Raw genomic sequence first — 21,735 nt, forward strand, 5'->3', positions numbered from 1 at the left:
TAGTTTAAGTAATAAATGTTTAATCAAAGAATTTTACATATTATTAACAGCATTCATTTGGCCAAACATCTACACGGCTGTAGAACCCTACTATATATAAAGTGGGAATGTATCAAGTATAGACTATGAAAGTGCAAATAACAAGTCAAGGTTAGAGTAATTTTTTTTACATTATAAAATTAACTTGTTTACAAAATAGGCTTTGCCAAACTTTATTTCTGAATTGTAAAGTCAGTGACTGTTGTTTTTAAAATATGTACCAAGGAAATACAAATCGGCTAATGATCTTTCCTCTCGCTCCAGGGAGAGCAGCACAGAGACAGGGGCACTCACTGCCTGGGCCAGGGGCCGGAGCCCACCAGCAGCGCAGGCTTCGCCGCAGGCTCCACGCAGCGCAGGCGCACCGACCGCGGCTGTGCAAGACAGGCTCCACGGCACACACAGACTCCTCCTTTTGAAGTTACAACTTGGTCTAAAAACTTATTGGTGTTGACACTTTCAATTCAAAATAAATTTGTAAAAAAAAAATCCTTTAATGGACTGTTTCAGTTTAATATACAGTAATACACCGCAGATAAAAGTTAACATTTACTCTGACAAATTTCAACAGGGCTGATGCCAGCGTCCCCGATGACGGGGGAAGAAACCCTCCTGTGGACTTGTGGCCCCGCAGCCCCGGAGCCGCTCCCACACCGTCTCCCACCCCAGGGGAACCTGGGGAAGACTGAAGAATACAACATCCTCGCCGTGCGAATTCCGAATATGAGAATATTTCAAAAGCAGGGTTTGGAAAATAAAAAGTAGTAAAAAACTGTAATTGTAACTCATGTGACTATCAGTACTAATATAACCTTTCCCCCAGCCCAGGATGTGCCTGTACAAACTTGGTACTGAAATTTTGGTATCTGCAGATTTCTGGTAAGAATCTGGCAAAACATTAAATGGAGCGTTGCATATCTATTTTGCTTATGTTATGCTAGTTGTGGTAATATGTAAGTAAAACAGCCATTCCAACAGTTACTCTAGTTTTAATTACACACTGTATCATTGTATCTTAATTACAACTAAGACCAGTATTTTCTTCACAGTAAGACACTGATAACTAGGAAGTTGATTTTTTTTTAACACTAAACAGTAATCACACAGCAAATTAGTATTGTGCAACAGAATGAACACATGTCAGTATCTGCTATTTAGGCAAACAACTGATCGAATATTTAGTTGTTATGTTTACTGTAAAGGCAAGGCCATGGGTGGTTTTATGGAGGTCTTTGCAGTTCATAGCATAGTCATTTCAGAAGAGACAGTGAAGTTTGAATGACTCACTTATTTAACTGGCAACTATCCGTTTAGGTTAGGCAAAGGCACAGTAACATGTTGCGCAGGATGTTTTATTGGATTTTTTTAATAACCGTGGGATTTACTATAACTCAGAAAACTCCACTTTTTTCTATTTTATAAAACACCATTAAAAGTAATTGCACCCATTAGTAATTAGAATGCACTGTAAAATTGTGAAAACAAAAAACTATGATTGCACTTCCAATAAAGTGTCTCTTAAAATACAGCACCGCTGTTGCTAATCAACCGTATTTTAATATTAAAATAAACTGTTTTAACAGCAGCATTAGGTTTAGTTAACTTAAGCTATAGGCTACATTTATGTAAATGCAGTCTCCATGGCAACAAAAGCCCATTAAAGCCTGGAATTTCACTGCTACCCATGGTGCCTTACTCCAGAGCACGCCGGAGCCGCCCCGGAGCCCTCTAGGGCACCCCACGCCTGAACGCCGTCTTAGCGCACGAGTCAGAGTTTGGCACTAGTGGACTGTAAATAGACATGAGAAGAACTTTTGACTGTGAAAATGTGAAAATGAAAACTAATTACACTGTGGTAGATGCAGCACTAACAAGAAGCTTTGGACACTTCGATTCATACTGCTCAGACAAAAAGGCGGGAAGAAAGTTATGGAAGAGCACGAAGAGATCAAGAAACTCGATGTTTGTTACCAGATCTATCCAAAGTAATGTCTAAAATGAAGATTCCCCCCACCCCACTTTTTTTTGAAAGAGGAAAACCACCCAAGGATTAAGGAGTAAGCCTTTAATTTTAATGTTCAATTTAACTATTGCCGACTTTGGGCTAAACAGGGGACTGCATTTTCTTAGAATGTGGAATCTAACCAACTTACTCCTGCTTGTGTTTCTCTTTCTCTCCCGCTCTTGTTTTTGTCAGTGAAAAAAGGGAAAGCTATCCAATTAAATACAAAAGAGGTTCCCTGTGAGGTTTAACTCCAAAATGAAGCTACTATTCAAGGGAACTCCTTGTATTCAATCCTAATTCCAGTGGTTTAGAATTGAGTTGGAATTAAGTGGATCAAGTCTCTATAAAGCACACTGCACTAGCATACCACCTGTACCTGCAATTCACTGGGAGCCCAGTGAGCGGTGTGCAGCTCACACCAAGTGTACTTGTTCGACCCAGTCACTTGAGGTCTGAGGTGTTTGACTCGAAACATCTGAACTACCCTCCTTGTTGGCTGCCTCATTACCACTTTTGCCAGCTTGAGGCGCTGCTTCCCCAGCCGGAATATTCTCTTCCGAAGAGTTTTCTTCTCCTTTCTGGGTTCCTCTGCCTTCACTGACCACAGCATCTTCAAATGCAGGATCCTCTTCGGGCGGCACCAGTTCCACATCCCTCATGCCTTCGGACCCATCTCTGACACAGGGGGGCTGGGAATCTGCACTGACTTCTGAAGCCGCTGGAGGAATCAGGGCAATAGTCTGAGGGTTCATGTCATGAAACCAAGCCATTATGTTGCCAAGAAGATTATCATTGATGTTGGCATCCTGGCCAGCTGAGTCAGGGTCACTGGACGAGGGACAGAATTCACTTCTTGCCTCACTGAGAGGGTGTGAACTCAGGGTGTCCGATGAAAATGGGTCACTCTCTGCTCCCAGCCTCAGGAGGCTGTCGCCAAGTTCCAACAGCTCAGAGCTGCTTAACACAGCCTGCGGGCTATCTGTGTTCCTGGGGACAGAGTCCAGCCTGGAAGGTAAAGAAGTGCCTATTGCTCCTAAAGATGCTTCATTACCAAGGAAGTCTCTGTTTCCGTCATCGATGGCCAGCCCAGATTCTTGCAGTGACAACTGTATGGCGAGAAGTATATTGGGATCGTCTTCCTCCAAGGAACTCAGAGCCTGAGGGCAACAAAATAAAATCACTCTAAAATTTAAAAGGAAAAATGATTTAATCCAATGAGGTTTACCACTGTTTTTTTTTACCCTAACAGATAATTAATATTACCTCTCTTTTATTTATTTTATTTTTTATTTCAATAGTTTATTTTTCTTGTATTTCCCCCATTACCTCTATTTATACAGAAGAATTATTTCATCTAGTCAAATCTTATTTTAGTTTTCTTTTCCATGTTATAGAGGAAAAAATGCCTTATGATAAACCTCTTTTTCTACAGCACACCCCTGAAACAATTTAGAATGGAAGGAAAAACAAAGAAAAGCAATAAAAGTGAAATTAGGAAACCAGGCTAAACTGAGCAGGAGCAGAGGCAGGGGCCGCAGGGCTGCCCAGCAAAGCTACCTGGAGAGAGTCCTGGTTCTCTGAGCGGCTGGCGGAGGTGAGGTCGCGCAGGGCAGAGCTGTGCAGTGCACTCATGGACGCAGAGCTGACCACGGAGGGGCCCAGCCTGCGGCCACTGCCACCTTCTGGGAGATCTGTTTCAAAGCAAGCAGTACCAGAGACAATCCGGTCATACAGATCTCGCATATCTTTTTAGTTAAATCGGCAATTTCTCTTTCAGTGCTGGTGAAAACCTGTGTTCACAGTTTACCTAGTCTTTCAGATTTCTCATGTGTATTTGCCTTCACCATAAGCAACAATGTATCTCTCAGGCTCCTTACTTCACACCCATGATTATTCTTTGCATTTTTGCTTGCACTACATATGGTTCTATCCAGAAATGCCAATGCTATTGCTTCTTGGCCTTCTGGCTCACATCAAGAAATAACAATGTTACATCTGCTCCTCTCTGTCTTCTTTAAAAAAAAAAAAGGTTTTATTTATTTATTTTTAGAGAGAGGGGGAGGGAGAGAGAAAGAGAGGGAGAGAAACACCAATGTGTGGTTGCCTCTCACATGCCCCCAACTGGGGACCTGACTCACAACCCAGGCCTGTGCCTTGACTGGGAATCAAACCGGCGAACCCTTGCTTGGTTCACTGGTCAGCACTCAATCCACTGAGCCACACCAGCCGGGGCCTCTCTGTTTTCTTAAGCAATAATAAGTAAAAGTGTTTCAGTTTTCAGGGTTTTAGTTAGCTTGTTTTTTTTTTAAAAGACTGTGGGAACTACAATAATAGTCTGAAGAAAAAACCTTTAGGCCCACTGATCCTGATTTACTAAAGATAACCAACCTGCTGGCATTACAGTTTAAATACTTTCAATTATAATTTAATATTTAAAGGTTGGTAATTAATTTCTCTCTATTACCAGAAATTTTCTCTTTTACAGAGTGCTTATAGGAGAACTGAGCCTAGGAAGAAAACATCCCACAACAGCTACAACTTGTGAGTGCTCACTAGGAACTGCTCACACTTAGGGATTTTACGTGCATAATCTCACCTAAAACCCACCACCGGCCCCGAGTAGCACTATTAGTGTTGCGTCTTTAGAATGTGGAGAGTGAAGCTTAGAGAAGTTCGGTGACTCAATTAACATGTCACCCTGTTATGCAGCAGAGATAGGGTCATGAACTCAGATCTGATGCCACAGCTCACGTTCTTAACTCCCCTGGTTTTCCATATCCCGTGACAGTAAAAGCGGCTCCGTACTGATTGTATACCTAAATTACAAACTCCTTCACAAACACATGCTCAGTTTTTAGAGTAAACTCAAGAGAACTAAGAGATTAAACAACCTAACCCAAGAGCTCACCTAAAGTGCCTTCACTGGGCTCATCGGGGTCCGGGGGGTTACTGAGCAGGCTGTGCACATCTCCGCGACGGCGCTGCTGTCTGTGCCTCCTCCGATACTGAAATTCAGCATATTCCTGCATAAACCAAAGGTTATAAAATACAGGAGAGCATGCACTTTTTTTTTAATGCAAATAAAACAAACAGCACACTATTCCAGGAAAAAAAGTGTGATTTTATATACATATTATAAAATCACTTGGCTTTAGAAAAAGAAACTTCAGGTTGTGCCATGCCAAGGGAAAAGAAAAGGGAAAATGGAAAAACAAAAATTTTAAGTGGTCAGTACAACTGCCTGGGTAAACTGGGAATACCTGCAAGCTTCAATGCTAGATCTCAACTGAGCCACATTTCATGTGCCTGGGCCTTGTTATTTAGTAGTGTAATTGATCCTGTGATGATGTGACTAATGTAAGTTAGGATCTCCCTGGAGGTCTGGTTTTTAAAAGTGACTCTGATGTACACAAGAGAAAGAAAGAAAAGCACACATGGTTAAGTGCATGTCAGACTGTTAGACTTTATACTTTGTGGGACTAGCATGTCACACTCACAGGTCAATGACTAGATTAAGGGCAAGTGCGAGCTTAGCTTCAGAATGAGATGCTGCTTGGCTTCCTTCCTGTATTAGCTGACATGTGGGGTTACCTACAAGACAGGCAGGGGGCAGTGTTTTCTATTTCACAAACGGGAAGAACACAATTTGGGCAGATGTCCCTGAGTTCGTTTTACATCTGCTTAACAGTTTAAAGCGGGGTTGCTATTACAAAGGGCAGGACCAGATTTTAGTGACAAAAGAGATGAGAAAAGAGGGCAGTGGGCGTGGCACCAACATAAGAAAGCTAATTTTGGGAATCATTACAGATTCTTTCAGTGATAAGCTCTAAGATACTCAGGTTTATGGTTATCTTGGTTACCTTTGAGTACTCAATATACTTATATTGTGAAAATACTAAAATAAACAGAAGTTTTACATCACAAATAAAACTTTCATCTCATGTCACTCGGGTTAAATTTATTTAAACCCTTTCATCTGTATAAGCAGTTGGACTCTACTAAGAGGTGACACGCATCCTACCAGGTTAGGAACAAACGCATAAATGATACAAGTGCCTGGGGTCGTTATTTAGGCCAGGGGTGTCAAACTCATTTTCACTGGGGGTCACATCAGCCTCGTGGTTGCCTTCAAGGGCTGAGTATAATTTTAGGATTGCATAAATGTAACTATTCCTTAACTATAGGCAAGGAGCTCAGCGCTGCTGCCAGGTAGAAACAAGGCGACAGCCAGGTAAAACAAGGTGATTTAGGGTCTTTAACATTCCCTGCTAAGCTGGGGTCTCACATCCTCTTTGCCTGGAGGCCTAGGATCCAAAACTGGATAACTGTTATGTGTCATCATGGTTCCCTGGACCACTCAGGACACATATTTCATAGACAAAGACGACATGAAACTTTTATCTCAGTTCAAGACTTACATGTAGGGCACAATCTGTTTACTTTGTGTACCTGATAATGGTACAAAGTTATTCTGAACTGAACTATTACTGACCATAGAATATATATATTTCCAATTTAAGAAAACTAAACAGTTTAAAAACAACTGTAAAATAAATTTGTTATATAATTTTGTTATAGAAAACTCACATGGCATTCTCTCAGGATGCAACAGGCTTAAAAAAGTTGTTCTCATAAAATTAAACTTATCTGAAAATTTCCAAGGATTCCTAAGATCTTCAAGTAAGTACATGAAAAGGCTTTACTGGGATATTCCAAATGGTTTGATGAGTGTTAAGGCTACAGGGAAGATTAAGAGGTTCTAAGATTTAGAGGAAAAAAAGCTGCTAGGATATTTTTTTGTTTTAAATAATAATCACTCCCACTTACAGAGCACCAGTTCTGTCAGTGACTTAAAGAGATGCTCTGATCCTGCCAGAACCCGGTGACGTCACCATCCCCATTCTGAAGAGACTGAAGAGGGAGCCGGCCCCCACGGTCTGGTACGTACAGAGCCAGGGCAGGGCCTGCATTTAGGTGGCCTGCAGGCTTCAAGTTATGCTCTTTCCTCAGGGCTCCTCTGCCTTTAAAGCGGTACAAAACAAATACTCATGCCTTAATTAAAAAAGAATAAGATGGATTTAACTTTACTGGAAAAAATATAAAAGTCTACTGGAGTTTGACAACATTATTTTTTCCCCAGAGTGTATATAAAGGCATGAAGCTAACTCTTGAAGATAAAATTCTGCAGTTACTTGCTAGCTGCATAGACACAAAATTTTAGAGTTTCACACTGGGTGGTGGTTCTTTGTACTTGCAATAAGGTTTAGATAAAAGCTTGGTGTCTCGATGTGCCAAAGACTTTAAAGAAGAGAAAAGTAAAAGTGAGTTAAATAAACCTTGTAAAATGTTATTAACTCATAAAAAATGAATTTATGAAGAAACCGTTATTTATACTTTCACAATTCTCAATCTCTAAAGAATGAAAGCCCAACAATTTTATTTGTAAATGCTCACATGTGAGATGGCAAGCCTTCTTATTTCCTATTTTTTACAAAATAAATCTGCTGCCGTCATATTAGCAGGCCCTGAACAGTCAAGGACAAGTATTGCAGGATTCCTGGCGTCACTATGAGCCAGGGGCCACTGGTGGCACATACATGATGGTGACCACACCAGTAAGTTATTTTTGCTAAATTGTGTTTCTACCTTGAAATTCTGAAAGCTTTAGTACTTTTTTTTTGTAATTGAAACTTGTCTATTCCTCCTTTTATGTGGACATTTATCCCAATATCCCCAAAGCTGTAATTATAACATAGAAATAATAAGCACAGATCAGGTAAAGGAAGGGTTCACTGTTTGTTTTACAACAGACATTTAATTAAGGTATTAGCTATAACATTTTTTTGGGGGGGGATTTAAGTGAATTTAAAATTCCCTATCAGAGCTCTAAGCACAAGCTGTTTTCTCAGGTCAGTATTTTCTTGGCTGCATCTACCAGTACAAAAGGCTACACGGTGACCGAAAGTATCCGCAGTGGCTAAAAAGAGAAAGCTATCTGATTTAAATGAGCCACGGTCATCTCCAGATAATGGTCACTTTCACTGTCTTTCAGTTGTAGATAACAAATGGGCTATAAATGATAAACAAGAAATTCATTGTCCTGCCCCCTTCCAAGAATTAAAGTTAAAAGTTTATTATAACATAAGCATTGGATCATATAAAAGAGCAAGGAAGAAGACAAAGTAGAGAGAACTGCTAAAACCATTTAAAAATCAGACTCAACAGTGACAGTCGCGATTTAGATCTCAGAAAATCACAATGTGATTAAGATTTTCACTCTATTATATTTTTATTTGTGGCAACTACTGTTTGCAGTGTATTTTAGAACTTCTGTATTTTAAAATGGCATATAACAACAAAGAAAAAACAAGAAGAATGTGAAAATCTTAAAGAGAAGCAGAAAGCAACAAAGCTAAGCATTTCTTACTGCATAAACACTATTGATGTCAAGTTTTCACCTTAGCAGCTGATTATAAATTAATTCTCTCAGGTTATTGCAATAACTTTTAAAAATAGATTCAGACTGAAACAATTTTACAACTAGAAATGTGCATTTCCAATAAATAAAATTTGTATCTCTTAACCAATTTGAAGATATTTTCCAAAAGTACATGATATAAACTGGCCTTAATGCTGACTATTCGGTAATTAAAAATGGTAACGGGAGATGCATTTAATAATCTAAGGCCATAAATGACTAAATGTAGGCCCTGCAGAGGCATTTTTATTATAAATGAAAGAAAAAACAATGCTGACAACCTCAGGATGTAGAATAGAAGAGGGTGCACATATAAGCAGGGTTGCGATCAGGGAAAATATAATAAAATAAAACAATACCCCCATAAAACAATTACCTCAGGCGATGCAAATCCTAAATATTCCCAATCCCATGTTCCACCAGCAAAGCTACAAAGAAATTAGACACACCATTTGATTCATTGTCAGTAGTGCTACAGAATACAAACAATCCTTTGAACACTACTTTTAATTCCTCTGCGTGGACTGGAACTTGCTTAACCAAAGTAGATCCACTATAGAATATAATTAAAGTGATACTTTTCTTTTTTCCTTTCAAATTCTAAGTTACTTTATGTTTGTGTAAAATGGTGGAAAAATAAAAATCACCATACTACAACAGAGTATTTTATGACTGCTTCTATTTTTAAATGATAAATGTTGATGTAAAAACAGGGTCAAAGGAATTTCTAATGCTTCTAATTATCATGAATAAAAAGGTATATATAAAAAAGGTATGATGCTGTTAATTTATAACAGCATCAGTAGTATAAGTATCTGAAACAACCGAACTCAACTGCTCTTTAATAGAAGATATGGATCTCTTAAATAACTTTACTTATATAGATCATTAAATAACTTGATTAATTTACTACTAATTTCTTCACCTTTTACAAATTGTCCATGACAAGTTGTCAAGGCTTCCAAATGCAACAACATGAGATGTTTATGGCTATCACAACACTACATATACAACTTATTTGAAATGACGCACTGGCATACTCTTTGAATTACGAGTTCACTGAAGTGTGAATTTCACCTAGCTTAGTTTAGTGAGAAACTACACAACAACAAACAAAAAATGAAAAAAAATAGAAGTAGTACTTGGGGGAAGTCACCAAAAAGAAGCTACTATACTTTAATCAGCTATCCATATTTGAAGTGTTATAAAACCTAGTTGGATAAAAAAATAAACCTGCTGGCATTTGAGGCTGGAGCTAGGATGGTTTCCACAATGTGCATCCCTTTTACCTGCGCCTTGGAGCTTCTGGTGAGTCTGCAGGAGCAACCCCCCGAGCCACGGATGCCAGAAATTCCTGCCTCTTCTGCTGGACAAGGCATGCCGCCTTGATAATCTTGTGGCGGGGTGTGCGAAGGTAAGGCCTATTGACTTTTTGGGCAAGGTCTTCAGTGACCATTTCTAGGTCTGTCTATGGTAAGAAAAGAAAAAAAAGATTATAGGCTGGATGGATCAGTCAATAGCAAATCCAAACAGTAAATCCAGTGTCTATCTGGTTTCTCAGTTAACTCTAACTCTTCTAAAGTCAGAAATTAATCCAAACTTTGAAGTAACTTTGTATTTAACATGTTTTTATTTCTCACATTATAGGAAAGAACACCCATTTGCCAGGTGTTTATATCAATGTAGTTGGTATGAATCACAAAGAAGCAGTGAGCTTACCAGCTACATACAAGGAATTTATAATTTGTCTATGTAAAAAAAAACAAACAAGAACTAATAAACTTCAAGTTGAGTCACTGTGCATGCAAATGCAAGACATGTGGTATAGACTACATTACAACACCTGAAAATCTGTGGCAAGACAAGATCCCTGTGATTTGGAGTTAGGCCAGGAAAGCTTTATGAAGAAAATGCATGTTGAACATTGAAAAGAAATATAGAATATGAATTAGCAGGGGGCAATTCAAAGGGATGACATAAAAACTAGCAAGAGGACAAAGTTCAGTGCAAAAAAAACCACAGAGGAATATACAGTGAAGTTGGTCAGTTACAGAGATGTCAGTTGACTCAGGTGTTTTCGTTTTTAAGTCCTGCAACTTTTTTAGCTGTACTCTTAAAAGAATTTAAAATGTGGTAGGAAATGTTTGCATAGCTGAGAATTCATTCAGATCTGCAGAATGAGAAATTCAAACATAAGGAAAGTTTCATTTTATTACTGGTAAACCTTTCTTTATTTGAAAACCATTGTAAAAATGAAAATAAAACTGTTTACTACTCACACAAAATAAGTTAAAACTTAATGAAGTAGTTGAAGGAGAAAACTTGTTTTTCACAATACTGCATTTAAATTTAATTTAAAAAGGATATCTTACTTGCATGAGTTCAAAAATTTCTTTTTTTGTGCTTTTAGGTTCTAAGAAAAATCCATAGGGATAAGAACACTTGAGAATGCGCCGAGTTTTTAAGAGCACGTGAACTGCATCTTCAATGAAAGTGGTATCTGGACAGCCTCCTTCAGCTATGAAGTAAATCAGGCACAGTGAAAACAATTTTTTGCAAATATGCTATTATAAAATTAATTACACAACTGAATTTTCTTTAAAAAAAAAACAAACAAAAACCAACTAAACAAGGATCCCTAAGAAACAGCTTGAAGTGGCTATAGAATATTTATTTGAACTAGATTAAAACCCCACATAACATACTCATATGTGACTTGTCTGCATTTATAAATGAAACACACCATGCCCACGACACTGATGACAGTTGGGAAGGAGCACATACACCGACCCTACATTCCATTCTCACTCCGCTGGCAAACAAATCTAGCTTTAGGTCAACTCAGAGGTCCCATGCTTTACCAAGTTGTGTAGGTTGTCACTGGTGGGACTTTGTTGATTAAAGTTGGAATAAATGTTTTACTTAAAAAAAAAAAAGAGCCAAATTATAGTTATGCCTCTATAAAAACAACCTTATAGGGGAGTAAAAGACAACATTCTGGATAACTAATATAACTAATTCTGGACAACTAAATAATGCTAGTAAGCAGAAAACTTCAGGGAGATGAAGGGAGAGTGAGGAGGAGGGAAGAAGAAACTGCTTTAATATCTGAGACTGTTCTTTCTCAAAATATTATAGGCTTCTCCTTAACTACAAAAAAATCTAAATTAAGCAGTAGAATCTAAATTCATAAGTACTTTTGAAAATAAGATTATTCTGCACACCTATAGAAAGAAATTACATGAGTATGCACACACAATGACATACATACAAGCCCCAAATACCAACCCTAGCATAAGTATCTGAATTAAGATGTAAAAAAAGAAAAAACAAAACAAACACCCCTTCCACATTATGATAAATGAGAAGTGTGTGAAGTTGTGTTTCTTCCTTTCCAATCCTTATATATTTTAGTCCTCTTTCATATCTAGAGCCTGTAGAAGACTGAATAGAATCAGTAGTTCACATCTACAGGTATTTACTGAATGTTTAATGTGTGTTAAGCACTGTTCTCAGCATTGAGAATATATCGGTGATGAAACACAAAAATCCCTGCTGAAGAACTGTAGAACCTGTGAGGGTTCTCTTTTCAACTTCAACCATGGACAATTCTTCAAGAGTTCGATATTGGAGTGATATAGTTACATCATTGCTAAAGTCTAAGAACTAATAATAAGGAGACTAAGCTGCTATTAACACATATGGTTACTGTCTTAACTGGGGAATTATCATAATGAAAAGGGTATTAGTACTTATTATTTTTATAAACTGGAGAAAATACATGTACAATTGATTACAATTTTAGGCTTAATACCTTTTATGTACAAGTTCTATTACTTTAAAAATGTGACTAAAACATGCTAGAACCTGTGCTCTGTGTGGTCATTGTGAGATATTATATTCTGATAATACAATCAGTACTCAATCCATTTTTAGGGATGTTCTTTTCCAACTTCCATTTTACGATCCTTAAGTTTGCCCGATCTTGTGTCTTTCTGTTTTTCAACTCCAGTGTCTGTTATTTACCAGTGGGATGGTTTCTCTCCAAACTGTCCTTGATTTCCATCCCACTAGGTACGCTTCTAAATTTTTTCAAGACTCTTTGGGAATTCAGCCACACAACAACTGGGTGGCACTCAAATCTTGATCTTTTGACTAGATCAGGGATGACTTTAGGGCCCATCCACCTTTTCCAACATTGGAGAGCATCAAGCATCAACAGTGGTACAGAGTAAGCAAAATCATGATGTGTGTGTATCAGCTAATAGGGGAGGCCAAATAAGAGGAGATTAGGTAAGCCGGGTGAAAATCTAATCACAGAGGCCTCAAATGCTAAACTGCACTCTGGGCTTCAGAGAACTCCAACAGAACCAAAATGAGCTAATGGAGATAATGTATTTCTTTAAAAGCCTTAACTTCCTACCAATGGAGTGACTGACTTAGTAAGCACTGATGGCTACTTTACATTAATTATCACACATGCCACTTACAACTTACTTTCTTTGAGAGCTCTACTCAGTTGCTCCATCTTTTCTTTGGCTGTTTTAAGAAGGCGTTGTTCTAACTAAAGAAACAGAAACAAATAATTTATATTGTTCCCTTTATTTATTCACAAGGGTGTAATACAGTGCATTTGAAATGACTGGGGACATACCTGATAGCTATGCTCATGGTTTTTAAACCTTGTGTAATAGTGCATAAATCTGTCAAGTTCCTGAAACCGTTTATGTTTCTTCTCAGCCTAGGAAACAAAACTCCATAAATGACTTTTATAAATGTACTAGCTCTTAAAATTGGGTTTTTTGACTACTTAAAAGACTTTATTAGTAATAGATACTAATGCACACAGATTTGTTGACTATTTCATTGAAAGAAAATAATAACCAATACACTGAAGGCTCCCAGAACAAAGTCCTACATTTGTATTTTCTGTGACAAAGCTCTGAATCCACAATCCCAGAGTGCAAGGCAGAGATGCCTCACCAGCCCTATGCTTACCATATCTTCACTGCTTTGTTACATTGCTCATTACTATGAACTAAATTGCGTCCCCCTAAATTCGTGTTGAAGCCCTAACCCCCAATGTGAGTGTATTTGGAGAGAGGGCCTGTGAGGTGATAAAGGTTATCAGGATGGGGCCCTAGTCTTATAGAACTGGTGCCCTTATAAGAAGAGGTGGACACCAGAGCTTTCTCTCCACATGTGAGGACACAGCAAAAAAAGACAGCTGTCTGCAGGCCAGGAAGAGTCATCACCAGAAACTAAATGGGCAAGAACCCTGATCTTGTACTTCCTAGTCTCCAGAACGGTGAGAAGTTTCCGGGTTTAAGCCACCTAGCTATGATATTTTGTCATAGCAGCCAAGCAGACTAAGATATTTATTATATGCTATAACAAACCTCGTATTGTTGACATTATTTTTGTCATGGAGGTGTAGTGCACAGTAGAGAAAATATAGTCAATAATATCATAATAACTTTGTATGGTGACAGTTACTAGACTTACTGTGATCACATCATATGGTATATAAATGCTGAATCACTATGTTGTATGCCTGAAACTAATACAATATTGTATGTCAACTATACTTTAATTAAAAAATTGTTTTAAGTCATTGTAGAGGAAGTCTGGGACAAATAAGACTTATCTTCAATATAAAATAAAAAAATTTGTTTAAAAAGCTCAAGTTTATGAAGCTATTTTGTTTAAACTAAAGGCTATGCTAAAGTATATTCAATTTAATGCCTCATTACAATGAAGATGGGAAAAGAAGAAATGCAAAATACTTGCAATGGTATTAAGTGGCTTAGCCAGAAGTGTTGGCTGAAACAGTTCTCTTTACCTCCACAGTCATCTCCTTGGACTGCTCCTCCACGTGCTGAATGACCTCATAGCGAGTGCATCTGTAATACCCGCCTGTGGAAGAACTGTGCTTTTTCCATTCTTCTAGGCAAATCCAGCAAAAGTCATACTTGCACTTCAAAAGAAAATATATACGTAAACATCTCTACATGTTAATATGCAAGCTGTTTTCTGATTTCCTCGTCTACCAGTTGGCAGAGATTAAACAATCCTGCCTGTGTGACCAGGCACAAATCTTCTTAAAGACACACCTTCCCCCCCGCCCGCCCCATGTTTCCTCTGGAGGCACTATCTGTACTATTAGGAAAGATGTCAGGTTAGTTTAAAATTATTGCTTTCACAAATTTAAGTTAAATTTAAGTCATAATATTATGAATAATCTCAAAGAATCTTTAAAAATATGAAAGGGTATTCTTTCCAAATAACAAAAACACATACCGAAAAATGTTTCATTTTTAAGTGCATGGTAATCTATGAAGCTCCACCAGTCTATCTGAAAACATCTGGTAACTTTGACAAATTGGTTTTGAAACTGGGAGCATGTTTAAAAAATCTTTTAGTAGAACAGCTGACATAAATCCTGTTCCTCATTTTTAAGAAATTCTCAGTTTCTCAAATTGCCACAATTATTAGACAATGCCAAAAAATGAGCATTCCAGTATGAAAATGCACCCCCTCCTTTTTTTATGCTTATGGGTTTTAAGTCAGGAAGATCTTCCCATTCCAAGGCTATGCTTTCCTCTTGCACTTTAGGTCTATTTCCCTTTTTCAAGAAATGTAAATCTTTGAGCCATTTATATTTTTTCTGCATCTATAGTATAGAGCATAAACTCAACTTCATTTTTTCCCACAAAGCTGTCCAGTTATCTCACTGCCATTTATTGAACAGTTCAGGTTTATCTACCGGTTAGAGAGATGCCTCCTCCACCACAGATTACATTCCCATGAATCTGTGTCTATTTTCTGGGCTTTCTTTCTTTCATTTACTTATTTTTTATTGTTGTTCAAGCACTGCTGTCTCCATTTTCACCCCACCATGTCCCCCTGCCCCACTCATTCCCACCTCCCACCCTCGAATCTACCCCCTTTGGCTTTGTCCACGGGTCCTTTATACATGTTCCTTGATGGCCCTCCCCCTATTATCCTTCTACCCCCTCCCCTCTGGTTACTGTCAGTTTGTTCTTTATTTCAATGTCTCTGGTTATATTTTACTTGCTTGTTTTTGTTATTAGGTTCCACTTATAGGTGAGATCATGTGGTATTTGTCTTTTTACCGCCTGCCTTATTTCACTCAGCATAATGCTCCCCAATTCCATCCATGGGCTCTCTTTCTATTCTGTTCACTGATCTGTAGATTCATGTGCCAGCACTGTGCTGTTTTAATAATCGAGCCTTTAAGGCTCATTCCTCCTCATTGTTCTTTTTCAGAGTTTTTATAGCTATTCTTGGTTTGTTTTTCCACATGAACTTTTCAATTAGCTTATCTAGATGCAGAAACAAAAACCTACGGTATTTTTGTTGGAATCTTTCTATCCAAGAACTTTGTTATCTTATCATTTGTCATCTTTTGTGTCCTACAGAAAGGGCTCTTAAAATTTTCTGCATATCATATACCTCATATACATTAAGTTTCTTTCTACATAAATGAGGCCTTCTCTTTCAGTATATATTCTATCTGGGTCTCGTTGGTATAAATAAAGGCTAGTACTTTATGTTTCTTAATTTTGTAATGTTAAATTTTTATTGTTTGTAGTAGTTTTTCAGTTGATTCTGTGGGTTTTTTAGGTATGTAATCATGCTGTCTGTAAAAAATGGTAATTTTATCACTTTGTTTCTATTTTTTACATCTCTGATTTCTTTCCATTGTCTAATTATATTAACTGGTATCTCCAATCCAACATTAATAATATTTGAGATGGAGAGCACCTTTATTTTGTCCTTGATTTTAGTGACAGTACTTCTAGCTTCCTTACAAATATCATGTTAACTTTTGGACTGAGGTAGACTTCTTTTTTATCATACTGAGGGAGATACTGTCTATTCTTATTTTTTAAAAATCCTAACCCGAGGATATATTTACTGATCTTAGAGGAAGACGAAGAGGAAGGGTGAGAGGGACACAGACACATTGATGGGTTGCCTCCCATATGTGCCCCAACTGGGGATCAAACATGCAACCTAGGTATATACCCTGACTGGAGTTGAACCTGCAGCCTTTTGGTGTATGGGACGACGTGCCAACCAACTTAACAATCTGGCCAGGGCTGTCTATTCCTATTTCTTTGACTGTCTTATTAATAATGGTTGTTGCCCTAATGGGTGTGGCTCAGTGGGTTGGGCATTGTACCACAAAGCAAAAGATCACAGGTTTGATTCCCAGTCAGGGCATGTGCAAGTGGCAACTGATTGATGTTTCTCTCCCTCTCTTTTTCCCTCCCTTCCTCTCTTTCTCTAATAAAAAAAAAATGGTTGATAATTTTTTTTGTCAAATGACTTTTTGGCATCTATAGAAATTACACATGATTTTTCTTCATGGATTTACTAGTAAGATGAGGTATAGCAATAACTTTTAAATATCAAACCATTCTTGTATTCCTGGAGTAAAACCCATGTGGGTCAATTACTCTTACTTTTAATTTAAATATATTTTTATTGCTTTTTAATTGATGGTCAATTACTCTTTTAATGTACTCTGCTGGACATTTGTTAATACCTGTGGGTTTTTTCCCATCTACTATTCTTTTTTATAAAAGATTTTATTTATTTATTTTTAGAGAGGGAAGGGAGGGAGAAAGAGAGAAAGAGAGAAAGATCAATGTGCAGTTGCTGGGGGTCGTGGCCTGCAATCCAGGCATGTGCCCTGACTGGGAATCGAACCTGCAATGCTTTGGTTCGCAGCCCACACTCAATCGACTGAGCTACACCAGCCAGGACTCCCATCTACTATCTTAATAGGACTTACGTATTTATATTTGTAAGATCTATGCTTTTCTTTCAGTTTCAATAATCTTGTCAAGTGCTGATATCAAGATTCTATTCACCTTATAATAATTTGGAAGTTTCCTTATTTTTAACTCCCAGAAACAGTTTAAATCACATTGGAATTACCTACTCTTTAAAGGTTTGACAAAATCCTATTGTGAAACTGTCAGGACCTAAAGTTTTAAAGGGGGGAGATCACTGAAATACAGTCTGTGAAAACAGGTTTGTTTGAATAGCCTTTCTAGGGTCAGTTTTAATAAAAATATGTTTTCTAGGAAAATCAATCCATTTCAAACCCAAGTTCAAATTTATCTTCAAGAGTTGAGTCAAGTTATCTCACTATTTTAGTTTGCTTTAGTGATTATTCCCCTTATGTCTTATACTGTATATTTGAACTCCCTCAATCCCTTTTTCTTATATAAGCTTAGTAGTTTATCTTATTTTTTCTTCAGAAAGTACATTTTGGATTTATTAGTTGTATTGTTTTTCAATTTTTAATTCACTATTTTAAAAAATCTTCTTCTTGGTTTTCTTCCAGTATTTTTGTTTTCCTAATTTTAAGTCATATCATTAATTCACTTTATTTTGTTATTATTTTAAGTGAATAAGGCTGTGTACATTCTGAGCATTGCTTTAGCTATAGCCCCCAAGTTCTGATAAAATAGTATTTTCATTGTCCTAGTTTCCTAGAAATTCTTTACCTTCCTTTTTTTCCCCTCTGAAGTTGAGAGATTTAAAGTTCCTCAATGAAAATGCTTTTGGTAACCTTATTATTAATTTGTATAATTCTGTTATGATTATACAATGTTGCTTATATTATTTTCTATTTTCTAGAATATTACTGAGTTTTCTTTGATGATCAATGGTCAATATTTTGTGAATGCTCCATGGATACTAGAGAAGATAGCACAGTGCAAATTTTTAGGATATGGAGTTTGAATACAGCAATCAGATGTACCTTACTAATTATGCTGTCTTCTATATTAATTTTTTCTCTATGTGACATGAGGGAGCTGAATTAAAATCTCTGTACTCATCTGTCCCTTCACAAACATGTGCTCACACAGTAAACTGTGTGCTTGTTTCAAGGCTCTGAAAGTTCTGTCATTGCCTAGCACAAACAAACTTTGTGCCTGATTTGATATAAGCACCCTTCAGTGAAGCTTTATTGATCTCTCAAAATTAATGGCAAAATTTTCTATCAAAGAGCCACATTTTATATTCTATGATAAGAAAAAGAACATAGAATTTGAATAATTTTTATTTAGTTGCAGCATATAATTTTACAGAGTCAGGTGAAGAAAATTAGTAAGTGAAACAGGTATGAAATAGGTGAAGGGTTTAAGCAATGCTCCCCCTCACCAAAAAAAAAAAGAAAACCTCACAGACACAGACAATAGTATGGTGAGTGCCAGAAAGAATGGGCGGGTGCAGATAGAAGAGAGTAAAGTGGGGATAAATGGTGATGCACAGAGAGCAGACTGTGGGTGGTAAATACATAATACAAATATACAGATGATGTATTATTGAATCATGTACTTGAAACTTATTTAATTAATCAATGTAATTCCAATACATTCAATAAAAATATATTTAAAATTTTTTAAGTAAGAATACAAAATTTAAATAATCTCATGAAAATTATCTAAAGGATAATGAATAGAATAAGGAGTGTTTTTAAAAACAAATTAACTTACTTTTACAGGGCCAAATTTCTTATTTATTTATTTACTTAATGGATACTAATCATACTAATAAGCATTTATTCAGTACTACATATGGTCCAGGTATTGTTCTATGGACTTTACCTATATCAATTGCGTTCATCTTGCCTCCAGGGATTTTAGTTTCAAAACCAAAGTGGTACCACTCTGGAGTTCATTCATGTCCTGTTGGGGATGGAGGCCAATTGGCATAGGCCTGCTAGCAGTGAGGCTTTAAATTTTTTTTTTTTTACTTTTTAATTTTTGTTCAAGTATAGTTGTCTGCATTTTCCCTCCACTACTCTCCCCCATCCCACCCACCCCTACCTCCCACCCTCATTCCTACCCTCCTTTGGCTTTGTCCATGGTTCCCTTATACATGTGCTTAACAATTTGATTTCAGAAAGTAAAAACTACTGAATCGTAATCAACAGTGAAGCACTAATAAAAGTATATTACAATTTAGTCATTGTGTTAGAGCATGAATTCAGTTATACAAAACCTGTCTGTTGTTCTACCTTCATATTTAAAAAAAAATTCCGAAAGTATAAAATTCTTCTGTAGCAAGCCCATTTCGTTCAAGATGTCTTCTATGTCATAGGAAGTACTTGTCAAGGGGAATATAGTCAATAATATTGTAATAAGTTTGCCAAGTGACAGATAATTACTAGAATTAGTGTTATCATATTGTAAGATATATAAATGTTGAATCACTATGTTGTACATCTGAAGCTAATATAATATTGTATACCAACTACACTTAAATTTAAAAAAGTAAAATAAAAAAATTACTTGTTCAGTTTTTGTGGTTTAGTGCAAAATATTTTTTAGATAGTATACTAAACAAGACTACTACATTTACGTAGTATGTAAGGAAATGTTTTTCTTTTTTAATGTAATAGAAGCTTAAACGAAACTCTGTTTAAAAATACACTACTGGAAAGCATTAGTCTGAATAATTCATGAAAAAGTTAACTCACTAAATGCATTCTTATCAAGTACTTACTACTGGTAGGTGCTATGAAAGAAATAATGGTAATGTTGGATCCTGCTCCATTGTTAGTAGCCCAACTGCTGAGTTTTATGGTCAACCTCCTTTTATGGTCAACCTGTATTTCTTTATGCATATATGTAGTCTATACCAAATTTTCCAAGAAAAAACTAATATAAATGTTGGAGGTAAGACCACAAAGTAAATGAAACAATTTTGGCCTAACCAGCTCAAATAATAAGCACTTTTGAACATTTGGCTCAGAATGGTGAACTAAGTTTTTCTTCTTGCCACTCAGGAAATTACTATTATTGTCTCAGTAAGCCAATTTGTTATGTTAATTTTATACCACTCTAGGGTTGTAAAAATCATTGGTTAACTGCCATTATTTTTAAATTCATAATAATAACAACCATTAGTTTCAAGGTTAAAAATCAAGTAATATGTAGAAAGAAGATATTGCTATATTTTATCGGAATCTTCTTAACTATTTGGGTTTCTTTCCCATCCTAATTACAGAAATTACATTGGCTTTCTCTCAATAATTTTAAATATTTTTTATATACATGGCACTTCCAATGAAAAGAAAAATATTGAACCATCATTACAATTTTAAAACCTGTTCATAAGTATAGGCATGAATTAATAAAACATTATTAATCTAATTTGCAGAATATTTGTTTTAAATATGGTTAATTTCTTTCTATGCAACTAAGCCAGGAGGGTAGCTTTCTAAGAGTAATTATTTATATTAATTATTTTTCAGCCAAGTAGGTTTCTATTGGCACTTTCGTTTTCAATATAGTAATAAATTAATTATTTAATTGACAGTTTCATTAGTGACCTAAAGTCTGCCTACTGTCTTGGGTACCTTTCTTATACACACATCTATATATAGATGTGGACTTATGGGGATTGCCTGGGGCCTGGCTATGGTTTTGAGTCTATGCTGTGTGCTCCAAAACCAGCTTTGCAAGAGATCTGTATACGGTAGCTCTCTATCATTTACTATCATTATATATACATACACTAAACTCCCAGGATCCTCATTGGGGAGGGTGGCTGGCAGGGAAGGACTCAGGCATTTCTGATCTTCTGGCTATCTTTCTGATACCACCGAATCCTTACTCTAATTTTTAACATTCACCATGAGTGTAAAGTTCAGTAATATAAATTAATACTTAAGTAATTCGACAAAGAAAGCAGAACGCAGTCTCCTAGAATCCATCTGAAACCCCAAAAGATTTTTATGTTTATAACATTTCTTCTTTGGATTATAATCAAATTAAAATTCCAATTGCAAAACATTGAAAATCCTCTTCAACTTTTTCTTTTTGCTTTTTAAAAAGTTTTCATTTATAACTTTTTACCTTAGCACATTGCATGTGATTGCATCCCTCGTTCTTCTGTATTGGAGACTTGCAGTTGGCACATGGCTTGGAGTTAGTTAACAACCAGAGACAGTTGGCAGCATCCTCATAAGCTTCACTAACTCCCACCACTTTGGGATATTAAGCACAAACATAAAAATAAACGATTTAGTGCACAACAGCAGGAGAAAACCCCCACCCCCAAGTGTTCTTTGCAAGTTGTCTCTCAATTTTAATCATATATTTCTTATATTTCTTTTTCAATTAGGCTCTGTGGTAAAATTTTTAAATTGGTTCATTTTAAA

General features: G+C 36.6%; 1 protein-coding gene across 3 annotated transcripts in view; it reads right to left on the reverse strand.

The window, feature by feature from the left end:
• The window catches only part of ANKIB1 (ankyrin repeat and IBR domain containing 1), a 135,271-nt gene continuing 113,536 nt past the window's right edge, over positions 1-21,735 (reverse strand). For 2 of the 3 annotated variants that reach the window (XM_036010620.1, XM_028525152.2), the window contains exons 11-20: positions 21,431-21,561; positions 14,365-14,499; positions 13,177-13,263; positions 13,020-13,086; positions 10,895-11,040; positions 9,812-9,990; positions 8,899-8,950; positions 4,953-5,067; positions 3,602-3,735; positions 1-3,201 (exon numbers count right to left, since the gene is read on the reverse strand). In XM_036010620.1, coding sequence (XP_035866513.1) covers positions 2,458-3,201; positions 3,602-3,735; positions 4,953-5,067; positions 8,899-8,950; positions 9,812-9,990; positions 10,895-11,040; positions 13,020-13,086; positions 13,177-13,263; positions 14,365-14,499; positions 21,431-21,561 — 1,790 coding nt within the window. In that variant the 3' untranslated portion in view covers positions 1-2,457. The remainder of the gene's footprint in view (positions 3,202-3,601; positions 3,736-4,952; positions 5,068-8,898; positions 8,951-9,811; positions 9,991-10,894; positions 11,041-13,019; positions 13,087-13,176; positions 13,264-14,364; positions 14,500-21,430; positions 21,562-21,735) is intronic. The other variant, XM_028525154.2, reaches the window with a different exon arrangement.

This window comes from Phyllostomus discolor, chromosome 10 (genome assembly GCF_004126475.2).
Source record: "Phyllostomus discolor isolate MPI-MPIP mPhyDis1 chromosome 10, mPhyDis1.pri.v3, whole genome shotgun sequence".
NCBI classification, from domain to species: domain Eukaryota; kingdom Metazoa; phylum Chordata; class Mammalia; order Chiroptera; family Phyllostomidae; genus Phyllostomus; species Phyllostomus discolor.